The sequence below is a fragment of the Lepidochelys kempii genome, chromosome 14 (assembly GCF_965140265.1).
Source record: "Lepidochelys kempii isolate rLepKem1 chromosome 14, rLepKem1.hap2, whole genome shotgun sequence".
NCBI classification, from domain to species: domain Eukaryota; kingdom Metazoa; phylum Chordata; order Testudines; family Cheloniidae; genus Lepidochelys; species Lepidochelys kempii.
In genome coordinates this window covers 35,481,247-35,496,479 of record NC_133269.1, presented here as the reverse complement: position 1 = coordinate 35,496,479, position 15,233 = coordinate 35,481,247, and the positions used below count along the sequence as shown (strand labels likewise).

Here is a 15,233-nt window from a genome sequence, read left to right as displayed (position 1 = left end):
TAGCAATAGTTTCATGCCCAAATTGTGAGGATAGTGTTTATAGCACTAGGACAACCCTCCTGTGCAGAACGGGTGGATTGGTGTGGTACTTTGCTCCTTCTTTCATACTGCATCTTTATCAAGCCATATCTTGGGCAGAAGGTGTAAACTGACGCAGCTCCATTGACTTTAAGGGAGTTATGCAAATTTACCCTAGTGTGATAATGCACTGGTCTAGTGGTCTGATTGTTGGGGTCAAGGAGCGCTCACCTCTCCTAGTGAACTGAAGTAATAAGTGCTGTGCACCTTTGACATTCACACCATGAGATATTACAGAGAGAGAATCAGGGTCATTCCCTCTGTTGCTCTAATCCTGGCCATTGCCCTTCTCCTTCCCTCCACAGGTAGGACATCATGTACTGAGAAGGAAAATGTCCAACCAAACCACCGTGACTGAGTTCCTTCTCCTGGGATTCTCTGATGTTCAGGAGCTGCAGATTTTGCACTTTGTGGTATTTCTAGTGATTTATCTGGCAGCCCTGGTGGGGAATCTTCTTATCTTCATGGCCATAGCCTTTGACCACTACCTTCACACCCCCATGTACTTCTTCCTGATGAATCTGTCCATCCTGGACCTTGGCTCCATCTCTGTCACCATCCCCAAATCCTTGGCCAATTACATGTTGAATACCAGGTCAATTTCTTATGCTGGGTGTGTTGCTCAAGTCTTTCTCTTCATCTTCTTCACTGAGGCTGACTTTGCTTTCCTTACCGTAATGGCATATGATCGATATGTTGCCATCTGCAAACCACTGCACTATGAGACTGTGATGAACAGGAGAGCTTGTGTCCAAATGGCAGCCAGTGCCTGGATCAGTGGGATTCTCTACTCTGTGCTACACACCGGGAACACATTTGCATTGACCTTCTGTGGAGCCAACATGGTGGATCAGTTCTTCTGTGAAATCTCCCAGCTACTCAAACTCGCCTGCTCCGACTCATATCCCATTGAAGTTGGGGTTATTACATTTAATGTATGTTTAACTTTAAGCTTCTTTGTTTTAATAATTGTGTCATATGTTCAGGTCTTCACCACAGTACTGAGAATCCCCTCTGAGCAAGTCTGGCATAAAGCCTTCTCCACCTGCCTCCCTCACCTCCTTGTGGTCTCCTTGTTTGTTTGCACTGGCGCCTTTGCTTACCTGAAACCCACCTCCAGCTCAATATCAGGGCTGGATCTCTTCGTGGCTGTTCTCTATTCCGTGGTGCCTCCCATGATGAATCCCATAATCTACAGCATGAGGAACAAAGAGATTAAAGGTGCCCTGAAGAAACTGACTGGGTGGTCATTATCCACCAAGAATAAAATTTCCAGATTTCTCCCATGATGATGGCTTCATTCTGTGTGTCTTGACAGGTATAATCAACTGATGGCATTATTGTCTCCGTGGGATTTTGATGTGCTATGTGTTTATGCAAAATGCTGGGGTTCACAGTGGTAATAACCCAGACTGAGTTCACTGAAGTCAGTGTCATTACTCTAGATTTACACCAAGGCAAATTAGATTAGGATCTATATATCTATCATAAATAAATGTCAAAAAAAAAAAAGCAAGCCTTTGTTAACCCAGAGTTACGATTGCCTTGTGGTATCTCGTGCCCTTCCAGAATGTCAGGGTCAGCATAACTCAAACTTTGGAAAGCCAAGAAATACAGGGTTAAAGTGCATGGCCGTGCAACCTTCATTCTGCCCCCCTGGAGCTGGCAAGACCACTGGGAATTATCTGCATTCACTCCAGCTTCACTCCCTGTGCTAGATGTAACCATATCGAATGGTGGAGGCAGTAGGTGATGCAGGCTGGCAGAGGGGTGTTTGTGATATAAGAAGATCAGAGGATTAGTTTGAGGAGCATCAGAGAGCTGTGATTGTGATAAGAGGAGATCTGGGTCTGAGCCCCGCCCAATACGGGTGATCAAAATAAGGATGTGCACATGTACCTAGAGATTCCAGCCTGCATGATTTCAATACAGAACTGTGAAGGTGGTGTCAGTAGCAGGGCACTGGGGGCTTCTTGCCATGGATATAGTTGGTAGTGAGCTGGGATATGAGAGCAGTCTGTGGATTTAATGAAGTATAAGTTTAGGTGGTATCCTGTATGCGTGTGTGAAGAGGTTGTAAAAGGGTAGAAAGTGGTTGGTAAATTTTCCAAGTGTAGTATTCTATGGGGGGGTGCAGGCTCAGTGTTTGAGCATAGGGCAAGTACTCACATTCTGCATTTTCACTGTATGTGTTTTATGGATGTTGTGGGGCATCACTCAAAGGGGGCAGATTTATGGTTGTAAGGGCATTTAACTTAAGTCTCGTGGCACCTTAAAGACTAACAGATTTATTTGGGTATAAGCTTTTGTGGGTAAAAAACCCATTTCTACCCACGAAAGCTTATGCCCAGATAAATCTGTTAGTCTTTAAGGTACCACCGAACTCCTCATTGTTTTTGTGGACACAGACTAACACGGCTACCCCCTCATACCTAACTTAAGTCTGTATTTCCTGGTTTTAAGAAGCTTGAATTTTGCTGAACTCTGAATTCTGGAAAGGCACAAGCTGTCACTGGGAAACCTTAACGCTGTGTTAACAAATTTGTTTGCCATTTATTTTCCTAATTTTTTTAACTGTTGGTAGGAGTTTATGCAAGGTAGCCTGTTTCCTCTTGTTTTTTCCTACCCCCCCCCCCCACACCCCCCAGATGTTCTGGTTTAACTTGGATTTAAACTTGAAGAGTGGTCAGTTTGGATGAGCTATTACCAGCAGGAGAGTGAGTTTGTGTGTGTATGGGGGTGGGGGGGATGTGAGAAAACCTGGATTTGTGCAGGAAATAGCCCAACTTGATTGTCATGCACATTGTGTAAAGAGTTGTCACTTTGGATGGGCTATCACCAGCAGGAGAGTGAATTTGTGTGGGGGGGTGGAGGGTGAGAAAACCTGGATTTGTGCTGGAAATGGCCCACCTGATGATCACTTTAGATAAGCTATTACCAGCAGGACAGTGGGGTGGGAGGAGGTATTGTTTCATATTCTCTGTGTATATATAAAGCCTGCTGCAGTTTCCATGATATGCATCTGAGGAAGTGAGCTGTAGCTCACGAAAGCTTATGCTCTAATAAATTGGTTAGTCTCTAAGGTGCCACAAGTACTCCTTTTCTTTTTGCGAATACAGACTAACACGGCTGTTACTCCGAAAAGTGATCATTGTGGCATTTGTAGGTAGCAATGGGTATGGATGACAAGTGGACCAAAAAGGTCTTTTAAGAACCATCACAATTTTCTGGACAGGAGCTGTACTGGGTACCCTGCTTGGCCAGTCTGGGTTCCCCTCACCTCTGACCCCGCAGAGACTCTCGGTAAGTGCAGTACAAAGCTGGACACAACCATCTACAGCATAGGAGGCTCAGTGAAGTGTCCTATTCATCTCAATGAGCTCTTCTCAGATGAGGGAGAACACCTCAAGGAGATGAATACAGCCTGAAACAATCCCTCTGAGAGGTGTAGGGTCAGACGCCAGAAGATGGGCTGGGCCCCCAGATATTGGCCCGCACACAGGAGGGGAATGTAGGGCTGTCAGGTCCCCCTGCCCCTATTTTCTCCCACTCCCCCATCATTTACCCTCCTGTCCGCCTTCCCAGTGTCACACCTCACCTCTCTCACGCCACCTACCCCCCAGCCCTCCCCAACCCACCTCATTTATCCCCCTTCCTATAATTACCCTTCCTGTCACTGGCCCCCAAATCCTTCTCCCACTGTTCCCAACAATTCTTCAACCCCGAATCATCCTCCTCTCCCTGCAGGCTTTTGCATATGTAATTCATTTTCCTTTCAAAAGTAGTTTCAGCACCTTCTGGCTGGTCTGCTGTGCTCAGGTGACATTTCCCCAAAATTAAAGATCCTTGGACAGAGGCTGACATTGTCTATTCTGGGTTTCACATTTTAGCTACAGGTTAGATTTGAACTCACAGTGCCCATGTGGTACCAAGGTTCGTGGGCCAGAACATTCCCCCTTCAGCAATTTAGGTCATGTGAGCCAGAGGTAGCTTTGACACAGCTCATCCTCTTTCCTTGCACACACACAGCGTAATCCGTTGGGTGCAACACCAAACACTTCAAAGGCTGACGCACCTCAGTGGAGAGCTAATAACACTGTAATTTGATTTTCCCCTGCACTCTGCTGGGGTAACCCTTGAGCGTTGGAGACCCTGGTGTGAGACTCTGAGCCCTGGTTTGGTCTCTAACTGTGAAAAAAATCAGCACCGACATACCCCAATTTTAAGAAGAATGAGAAGTAACTCCACTGGTGTCAATGTGGTTGATTCCCCCTCACTCACTCCAAGGTAAATCCAGGTTGTTACGGTGGAGTATGTCTGGTCTGAGGAAGAGGAGACTGAGGCCCTTTGACTCCAGCCCTCACCACATGTTCCACCTACTGAAACCTCTTACTCTAGTCCCTGAGCGTCTTGCTCCCCCTGCCTCACACAGCCCAGACCCCCAAACGAACACCCAAAGCCCCTAATACCCTCTCTCCCCTGTCACAACCCTCCACCCCACAGACCCTCTCAGCCCCTGTTCTTTGAGATTACCCGTCCCACGGCCCAGAGCCAATTCCCCACCCAGAGTTCCTGACTCAGGTTCTTCAGAGATCCGTTTCACCCCTCTCCCCACCAGTCCCCTCCTCTGCTCAGCCCCACAACCCTGACATGCTCCCCAGCTTCATGGAACAGCCCCCAACCCCTGCTCCATTTTGTCTCACCTCCAAACACCAGTCCATCCTCTCCTCCTTCTCCCCATTGGCAAGACCTGACAACCATTTCCTTCTGCCCCCGCACTCATCCTTCCTATGCCTGACCCAGCTCTGCTCTTCTGAAGAGTGCCTCCAAGGTAGCTGCTGCCCAATGCTGACCAGCACACAACTAGCCTGGGGAACTCACTGCCACAAGGTATTGCTGAGACAAAGAGCTCAGCAGGGTGAGACATTGGCATGGGTCACAAGTTACATCAGATCAGAGGATGAATTAAACTGTCATGGAGCAGGTCTCCAGCCAAACACTCACTCAGAGGGAACCTCCCTGATGTGGAGGTCAATGTAGAATTGTCCATTTGGGGGGCCCCTACCCTTCTCTCTGCAGCAGCTAGTGCTGGTCCCTCCAGGAGTCATGGCTCTGAGCAGGGCTGTTCCCAGGAGCCTGTGGAAAGAGGCACTTTTAATCTCCATAAAGCTCTGTTGACTCGTAGGGCTAGATTCAGACACTTCAGGGCCATGCATGGGGTTCTGCCCCCTTGACCCTGTACCCCACGTGGAGTGGCACTGGTGGGGGCCCCTCAAAGAGAGGCTGGGACAGTGGCATGGGACCCCTGCTCCCCCCCAGAAGAGGCAGCATGTGACCCTCCCCTTGGGATCAGCAAGGTGCCCACAGAGAAGCAGGGGGTAGTAGTGGTCCCCCCAGTCCTTACCTCCCTAGTCAGGGTGTATCTGATTGGGAGAGGGGGATCAGGACTGCTGTGCTCTTCCCCCAACCCCCCGCACACAGAGCTCCCTGTTGGGATGGGGTTGGTGGGGTCCTCCAGACCAATGAGCTGGGAGATAAACCCCCATGGAGATGCCTGGGGCAGTTACCCTCTCCCAGAACAATTGTCTCAGGCTCTCTGCAGACACAGGCAGATGCTACTGCACTGGCTACACTAAGAGCACCTCCCCACCACCACCTCAAGCTACCGTTCTAGGCTGCAGGTGTTTGCCATCTGGCTCTGGCCCCTGTCAGACCTAGGGTGCTGGACTCTGGAAATTCCTACATTCCTGTGGAAAACAGGCACATTCTGTTTGAAGAAAATGTGACAAATATTTGCCCAGATCTATGAAAATTCATTAAAAACACAAACAAAACTGAATTTTGGATCAGCTCTAAATGAATGATTCATTATTAATTATTCATCCAGTCTCAGTTATTATCCTCCAGGTGGGGAAACTGAGGCACATAGAGTTGAGGTAATTTAGTTGCATAGCCAGGCTTAGATCACAGGAGCTCAAGGTGTCTTGACCTTCTCTGTCTAGCTCCTGATGCCTGGCTGTACTTGTTATCATCTGATGCTGGGATTCTCAAAGAAGTCTAAGGGACTGTAGTGGGGCAGTTACCCTGCTACTGAGGGAAAAGGGTTAAAGGCTGATTGGGGAAGTGGCCACAGCTGTGGCCACACCCAATCAGGCCACACCTGGCCCTGATATAAGGGCTAGGGGAGGAGCTAGGTCAGGTTCACTGCAACCCTGAAGTGAGAAGGGCCTAGCTGCCTGAGAGCAGGGCCAGGGCCAGTGGCGTCCCGTCCCGTCCCGTCCCGTCCCCAGGCTGAGGCCTGGCTAAAGGCCAGGGGAGGTACTAGGGCTGCAGGGAAAGGCAGCAGGTCCAACCCACTTGCCAATGATGTGTGGCCATTACAGACTGCAGTCTGCCCTCAAGAAAGGGGGGCTAGATGATGACTGGCAGTAGCCACTGAGGCAAGGTGGGCATAGGGGGAGGGGGTTCCCTTGGGAGGGGAGACTCAGAGTGTGGGGACTGCTGTAGGGTAGAACCCCAAGGTAAAGGGCACCAGGGTCCAGGAGGGACATGGAGCCTGTGGCAGGTGAGATGCTGGCCAACAGAAAGTGCTCTGAGGGCTGGAAAAGAGCTAATTCCCAGGTGACCAGCAGGAGGTGCTATGCCAGTGAGGGCTCAACCTGTTACATGGACTTAGTCCTCCAAGATGTACATGCCTTAATCCCCTAGGCTCCTTTGCAAATCTCAGCCTTCATATATCTGAAATTCAAGAGAAGCCCAGGCCATGGAAGTTGTCAAGGTAGACACAAGGCCAGGATTACCAAGGGGCTTGGGCATCTAAAGAAGCTGATAGGTGTGTAGTGGAATTTACAATAGCACCTAACCAGGATATTCTCCTAACTCCCATTGAATGGTGTGATGGGGTGTACCAGGCCTGGAGGGCCTGCTGAAGGCTTTGTGGCCCTACCACATCCTGCCCCAGGAAAGAGCAGAGGCGGTGAGTCCTCCAGGCTGCCTAGAGTGGCTGCAGGGAGCAGCCAATTGGAGCCAAGCAGGCTCCTATAAAAAGGAGCTGCTGGACAGAACAGAGTCAGTTGCTGCCTGGAGCCAGAGGAGTGAAACTGGTGCTCCTGGCTGGTTGCAGCTGTTCCAGGGGAGTGAGAAGGAGCAGTTGCTGGGACAGGTGAGAAGGAGCCCCTGGCTGGCTGCTGGGACTGAGTTCAAGACTTCAGCCTGAGCTAAGGGTGAAGGAAAGCTGGGTGTGGGCTGTGGGGAAGTGGCCTAGGGAACAGAAGTGAATAGTTAAAGGGATACAGCAGGCAGCTGCTCTCTGTAGGGTCCCTGGGTTGGGACCTGATGTAGTGGGTGGGATTGGGTTCTCCCCACCATCCACTCAGGAAGTGGCTCCCTCCCTGAAGAAGGGAGTTGACACAGGCCCGAGAGGAGCCAAGAAACGGGTCCAGGGAAGGTTCAGCAATTATTGAACTTTGGTATCCCCTGGAAGGGGACTGAACTGATAGTAGAGAGCTGGGATCAGAGAGGGTGAAGAGTCTCCAAGGAGGAAGCCCTGGGGTCATGGCTCCACACCAGGGCCAAGACTGGTTAAAGACTGAGCCCAGGGAGAACTGCAGGAAACCAATGAATGAGAACTGAGCCTGGGGAGGGCTACAGAGATGTTCCAATGGAGGGGTACTGTGATAGGCCCCTGTCATAAATAGAAAGGGAAGGGTAACCACCTTTCTGTATACAGTGCTATAAAATCCCTCGTGGACAGAGGCAAAGTCCTTTTACCTGTCAAGAGTTAAGAAGCTCAGGTAAACTGGCAGACACCTGACCCAAAATGACCAATGAGGGGACAAGACACTTTAAAATATGGATGGGGGCGGGGAAAAGGCTTTTCTTGGTCTGTGTGATACCTTTGCTGGGAACAGATCAAGGATACAAGCCCTCCAACTCCTGTAAAGCTAGTAGTAAGTAATCCTAGGTAGAAAATGCATTAGAATGCATTTTCTTTCTTTTGGCCTGTGAAATTTGCTGTGCTGGAGGAAATGTGTATTCCTGTTTTTGTGTCTTTTTGTAACTTAAGGTTTTGCCTAGAGGAATTCTCTGTTTTGAATCTGACTGCCTGTAAGATTATTTTCCATTCTGATCTTACAGAGTTGTTCTCTTATCTTTTTTGTTCTAATAAAGTTCTGGTTTTTTTTAAGAATCTGATTGGGTTTTTTGGGTCTTAAAAATTCAAGGCTGGTTTGTGCTCATCTTGTTTATTCTCAAGCCTCCCCAGGAAAGGGGGTGTAAGGGCTTGAGGGGATATTTTGGGGCAATAGGAACTCCAACTGGTCCTTTCCCTGATTGTTTGTTAAATCACTTGGTGATGCCAGCGTTTACCTAATCCAAGGGCAAAAACTTTGTACCTTGGGGAAGTTTTAACCTAAGCTGGTAGAAATAAGTTTAGGGGGTCTTTCATGCAGGTCCCCACATCCGTACTCTAGAGTTTAGAGGGGGGAAGGAACCCTGATAGCCCCTGTTGGACTAAATAAGGACCTGAGCTCAGGGTGGGCTCCAGGAGGTGAGACAGACACCAACCGAGGGATACTGTGATAGGCCCCTATTGGACTAATTAAGAACTGTGTACTGTGGAAGGGGTCTGTTTTGCTGGTTGTTCATGTAGACTGTGTGACGTGGCCAGAGGGCTGAGTCCCTGAAAACCTACCGCAGTTGGAGAGAGTGTGCAGGTACATCCACTCTGCCAGCAGGAGGGGCTCATGAGAGGTGAGTGGCCAACCATTACAAATGGCAACAGGACTTAGCTGTAGGTCTTGCTGGAGCCCTAGGCATAACTAACAGTGTGAACCAAAGCCTGTGAACTAGAGTTGCCCTGGCCTTGGCAAAATAACACACTAGGTATTGGCTAATCAAGTAAGCACATTCCTGACTGGAGAGGATGGTACAAGAACACCCAGAGTTCTCAAGTAACCATGTGAACACATTCCTAAGAGATAAGGATGTTTTGTTCGAACTAGCAGGGAAAAGGATAAGGGTGGTGGCTAACATCTGGAGTGTCAGTTAACATGTGTGTGTATTCTCTCTGTATACCAGTCCTGCAGACAGCTGGCTCAGCAGACCTCAATAGTACTGCCCAGAAAGACCACAGACTCTCTTCACCGGTGAAGGCGTTCAGCCAGGTTTATTGTCAACGAAACAAAGTACTAGTGACCCATAGATTCTACAGGTTCACTAACATATATGCCCATTGCAATGGACCAGCTCAGTCAGTGGTGGGACTTTCCACTGCTCCCTAAGCCAGAAAAAGGATTAAGGTGAAGTACCCAACATTATAGACTGAGACAAAACTTACGTACCACCTCATGTTTTTCATGACATCTGCTTGTTACCTCCCCTTGTATCTTGCTCCAGGTGTCTTGGGCAAAACATCCGTATCTATCACTTTTATCAAACCCTCTTATCTTGTGTTAGGTCAGGATGTACCTGTGCTGATCTCCTGGAGTATGTTCACACACATTTGCAGTATCTGTTGCTTCTTAGGAGTGCCTGTGTTTTTAGCAACACTAAACCTTTGCTAAGGTCATGTATCAGACAGTAAACTATTAAGGATCTGCTTAATAGATGGCCTGACTTTGCTGATTATGATTTAGGCCTCAGGTCATACACTTGGCCCAGTGCTCCAGACTCAATCTCTCCCCTACATTAAACAATTTAAAAATACTGAAACTTTCATTGTGGTGTGTCATCAAATAAAATGGAAAAATAATAAATATATTTTTCTATAAAAATTTCAAAAACAGCCCAGCTTTCTACAAACAAAAATTGCATTAAAAACTTCTGTTGCTCTGTCAGAAGGTGAGAGGATATCAGAAGTTCTCAGTATGTCATCACTTTCTCACATGCTGTTTCAACTGGCCAGATACAGAGGAGATATGCTGTGAAATCCCTTCCCTGTTGAAGTAAAATCCAGATTTATCACTGACGTCGAGGGGGTCAAGATTTCACACATGGATGCTGTGTCTGTGATGCAGTAAATCGTCTCAGATCATCCTCATTTCTTTTTCAGCCTAAAACCATTTGCTAGGGACGTCTGAATTCTTGACACAGCCACAAACTCATTGAGAGCTTTGCTCATTGTATTGGCTTCCTTTTTTCTCAGGCTCCATGTGAAAGGAGTTGATCGGTGGGCTCAGGATAGCATAGAACACCTAGGACTCTTTGTTGGAGTCTCTCAGTGTGTTGTGCATGCACTGCAAATAGCTTCCTCTGTGTATCTCTTTCCATGTAGTTCTTAACAGCCATCATGAGTGAGGGCCTCCTGTGGCTTCATTCCCGTTGATAGTAACAGGGTGAGAGAGCAACCTTCCACTCCAGCTACCATGCAAATGGATGGATGGGGGCCCTAATGCCAGTTCTTTCAAGTGAGACAGAAAGAGACACCATTCCCCTCTCCTTGACTCTCACCGAACTACTACTCCTATAAAACACAAGGCTTCTCTCTTTGACCTGTTGCATTGCAAAGTTTCTCTCTATCAGAAAGTGTTACCGTGATAGGAAATTCATGCAAAAATAAAATTAGTTTAGTTTACACAAAGGCTGCATTTTCATGGAGGTCGTGCATAAATATCTTGCTTTGTGCCATTAAAAACACATTTTCAGAGAAAGTTGCAACCTGCAGTGGACCTCAGTAGGGTTCAGCTGGTGACACAGGTTCTGGGGAATGACTAGAGACGTTTTTCCGTCAGGGTGTATTTAGATAGAGACAAACTTGTGTAGAGACTCAAATCTCTTGCACCTCAAACTGTAACCATAGTCATGAGTTGAAAAAAATGAATTTCAGCCCAAGGGGGCGCTGTCCATGATCCCAAGCCTACTGCATGAGGATGAAGAATACTGGACATAACCCCTTCCTCTTCTTTCCTGTCATCAGGCCACACAGCAGATAGGTGGCAGAGCTAGATAACAAATCCATTTTTCTAGTGCCTGAGCCACCAGACCTTCCTGCCTCAGCCTGGGAAGGAAAGAGATAAGGGCAGCTATGTTGTCTAAATTCTGCAGCAGGCTGCATAGGGATACTGTTGAGAACTTAGCATGTACACTGTACTGAAGGATTGATATGTGAGGGGATATCACAAAGTAGCAGCTACATTGCATAATGGTGCCTGGATGTCAGCAGAAGCTTTGGGGTGGAAAAAGGTCAGCTGTACTATATACAGCCCTCTACATGGCTGCAGAAAATAAGGGATAAGAAAGGGGGCAGCTATAGGGCTAGATTCTCAGTCCTAGTAAATTCATAGCCCTATTTACTTTAATGGGGCTACACCAATTTTCATCAGCTGGGGATTTGGCCCATTGATGCCAATGGAGCTACATCAATTTACATCAGATGAGCATGTTGTCCATTGGTTCCAATGGAGCTACATTGGTTTACACCAGCTGGAGAATTGGGCGCATTGATGCCGATGGAGTTACGTCAATGTAAATCAGCTGGCAATCTGGTCCACTGCCATCGCGCCGAAAGGTAAACTAGTGCTTCATCACCATGTGAAAGATTTCTTCCCCCCCCCCCTCCCCACATCTCTCAGAGACTCATTAAGCTGTTTCATTAAATGCAATTACATTCGGGGAAAAACAAGTCAGGTGGCACCAGGCATTGTTTAAAACAAAGCTTTGGAGACCCAAAAGCTTAATGGCAAAGTGTTGAAGTGAGACTGTATTAAAAAAAAATTGGTACTTGGGAGCCAGGCAGTGTGGGGGGCTGCTGCACTGGCTGGTGCCATGGTGCAGGTGATGGAGGTCTTCCCCCAGCTCTCCTCCTGCTGGTGGTGTCTGGGGCCCCAGGGCTGCGACTGCTGCTCAGTTCTCTGCCACCCTTCGACTGTTGCATTCTGTAACAGCCACCAGGGTGGGGGGACCCAGCTCTGGGGCCAGCAGAGCCCTTGAGGAGCAATGAACATGGGTGGGGGGGGCGAGGGAAAGGGCCCCGAAGTGGGTCAGTCCAGGCTGCTGTGGGGAGCCCCGGACCCTTCACCTGCCCTGGGTGGCGTGCCTCGGTGGGCAGGGACATGGACTGGGGGCTGCTTTGGGGCCCCCCGCCTGGCCTTACTCCTGAACCACCACCACCTTCAGAGCTCAGCACCTGGCCAGCAGCCACCACTCTCTCCACTCTGCCTTCAGAGCTGGGTGGCTGGAGAGCAGCGGTGGCGGGAGGCTAAGGCAAATAGCTCCCGCAGTCTTCCCCACTAGTACTGCCCCTGGCCCAGGGGCCCCGGGCACCAACAGAAGCAGGAGACGGGGGAGAGCCCTGGCAGCCTGCGCCATGGCACCAGCCAGCGCGCCAGCCACCCCACAGTGCCCAGCTCTGGCTAGGGGGCAGGGTCTGGGGGGAGGAAGAGGCAGAACTGGCTCTTACTTGAGGAGGAGCACAGGATGGGGCCACAGAGAGGGGGCAGGGCCTCATGATGAAGGGGGCAAAGCCTCACCCTCCCAATTTTCTGTTTAGCCCACCTCAGGCCCCCACCGGGAAGAGGTTGGCACAGCCCCTGGGCTTATCTATATCTGATCACTTCCCCTACTCTGCTGAGAGAGACCTGAACAGGCAGGGCAGGGTGCTCCTTAGTCACTGTCAGACAGCCCCTCCCAGAGTGCCTCTCCATCGCCATCACTGCCGTATTCCCACACTCACATTTCTGCTCCCTTTCCACCCAGTGGTCAGTTCAGATCATCGCCTCTTTGCAGGTGTAATTCCAGTGTCAGACACTAGGTTTACTGCATGGGCAATTTCACCTACCCTGGGTGTGTGTAGGCTCTGATTCATGAGACAGCCCTGCCTCTCCCTAAGGTACTTACCTGCCCGCCATCTGTGTAGTATGTGGGTGACCCACAGTCTTCAATGTATTTCTCTTCACAATAGCCCCAGGGGGTGGGGAACATCTGTTATCTCCATTATACAGCAGGGGAACTGGGGCCCAGAGATCGCCTTGGTCAAACAGGCAGTCTTTGGAGCCGGGACTGGAACACAGGGCTCCCAAGGGCTGGAATAATTCCCTAACCACTACACCATCCATCTGCTCTTCCCCCTGCATTCCTTCCAGCTTCCTACTAGTCCCCACAACTCCTCCCTTCAATGTAGCCCCTCACTAATTAATTTTTGTCTTTCTATTTAGCCAGTCTCTGATAACACATCCTCTCAGCCACAGTAACGTTCAGAAAGCCTGTGCCAAATCAGTATGGATAGATGTACTATTGTCTGCAAGTACTAGAGCTCATACCCCTCCAGGACCTGGGATAGAACCCAGGAGTCCTGACTCCCAACATTCCTATGATGTCTAGCAAATAGTTGTGTAACCCATTGGCAAAATGTGTCTCCTCCCTTTCTAGTGGTTTACATCTCTTAACCTTCAGACCTGTGCATGTGTGAGAAGGGACCGAAAGGGGGAACATCTCTGTGTTGTTTGTCATATTTCCTCACTGTGTGAATCAAATTGCCAGAGTGGCATATTTGGCTCAGATACAAAGTAGGTTTCATAGTTAAAATGTTTCCACCAGCTTTTATTTGTGCTTTCCTGGGTCTACCCCCCACCCTCACCGTGGCTGGGGTTCTCAAAAGAACCTAAAGGAGTTAGGCATCCAGATTCAATTTACTTTTCATGGTGGTTAAGTGCCTAATTCCTTGAGGCTGATTTGAAAATCCTGGTTGAAATGTCTAATTTGCAAACTCTGGACCAAGTAGACAACATTTCACAGAAATCTTACTGTCCAATTACTATGCTCACCACTTTGAGAGCCCAGCCCATCATACTTGACCAATGTGGACAACCCTTACTGGGGCATATTGTCTCACGGAAGCGGGTGGGACTGCTCACATAAGAAAGGATTATTCATCTGCTTTGGGATAGTAGGATCAGGCCCTTGCTAGGTACAGCAGGACCTCTCAGTCATGCAACTCAATCATCCCGCAGGGAGGAGAGAACTCCTTTGAGCTAAGCAGGCTGATTGCATCAGGACTGAGTTTTGTGCTGTCTGTGTTGCAAACAGCAGGAACTCCCCAGAGTCAGCTGATGGGAAAACTCCCCTCAGAAGTGGAGTCAGGGAAGACACAACCTTCTCCTGCAAAGGATACAAATATGAAACTGAAGGTAGGACAAGAAGGAATTGGTTCTAGTTGCATCAAGGCAGATTTAGGTTAGATATTAGGAAAAGCCTTCTAACTCTAAGGGTAGTTAAGCAATTGAACAGGTTACCAAGAGGTTGTGGAATCCTCATTTTCAGAGGTTTTTAAGAACAGGTTAGGGATGATCTGGGTTTACTTTGTCCTGCTTCAGCATCGGGGACTGGACTAGATGACCGCTTCAGGTCCCTTCCAGCCCTACTTTTCTATGAGGAGGCAACCACACCCCATCAACAGAGGTAAGAGAACATGGTCCAAGTGAGATCTTGGCACCTGCTCATTCCATCAGGGGGACCCAGATCTCTTTCGTGAGAGAACCGAATTTCTGGGGAGAAATGAGAGAGAAGAACCTGAATCCTGGTCACCAAATCCTGAGAGATCCAAGCTAGACTGGAGGCTGAATATCCTGTGGTTGAAGGTGAGTGTTATTCCTCATCCTGCTGCTGCCACACACTAAGATAGAGCCTGCCATGCAGTGCTGTCAAAGGACTGTGCAATCAGTGGTCATTCAGTCTCGCCTTCCCACAGAGATGCCCATCAGTGTTAATATTGCCATGTAACCTATGGGGGGACTGAGGCAGAGAGAGGGGGAATATCTTTCTATTGCTCACCGTCATTGGCAGAAATTAGAACAGAATTATAGAATCTAGAGACAAGAAAGGAAAACTCCATCCCCTCCTACCCATCTCTCTGCCAGGAATGGCCCCAATAGTACATTTAGTAGTGTCTGCTCCACTTTACTTTTAAATAACTCAATCAATGGGGAGAATAGGGATTTCCAGACTGGACCAGATCCCAGGTCCATTTATCCCAGTCTCCTGTTTCTGACAGTGGCAGCTCCAGAGGCTGCAGAGGAATGTGTAATAATGTTGCAGTAACACTTGTGGAATGATCTGCCCCCAAAATCAGATCTCATCCTGATCTCTAATAGTTAGAGATGGGCTTAAACCCTTAACTCCGAGGTGTAAGATCCCTTCCAGAACTCTTGTTAAACTCCGGA

The 15,233-nt window shown here is 48.7% G+C and overlaps 1 protein-coding gene across 1 annotated transcript; it reads left to right on the top strand.

Moving 5' to 3' along the window:
* The first annotated feature begins 410 nt into the window (after positions 1 to 410).
* On the top strand, positions 411 to 1,367 carry LOC140897822 (olfactory receptor 14A16-like). Its single transcript, XM_073310928.1, has one exon. It carries the CDS (start codon positions 411 to 413, stop codon positions 1,365 to 1,367), a length of 957 nt encoding a protein of 318 aa, XP_073167029.1.
* Positions 1,368 to 15,233: the final 13,866 nt, after the last annotated feature.

Bases quoted from the DNA above. Each gene is read 5' to 3' on its own strand.
- LOC140897822 (XM_073310928.1), top strand. From the start codon at position 411: ATGTCCAACCAAACCACCGTGACTGAGTTCCTTCTCCTGGGATTCTCT.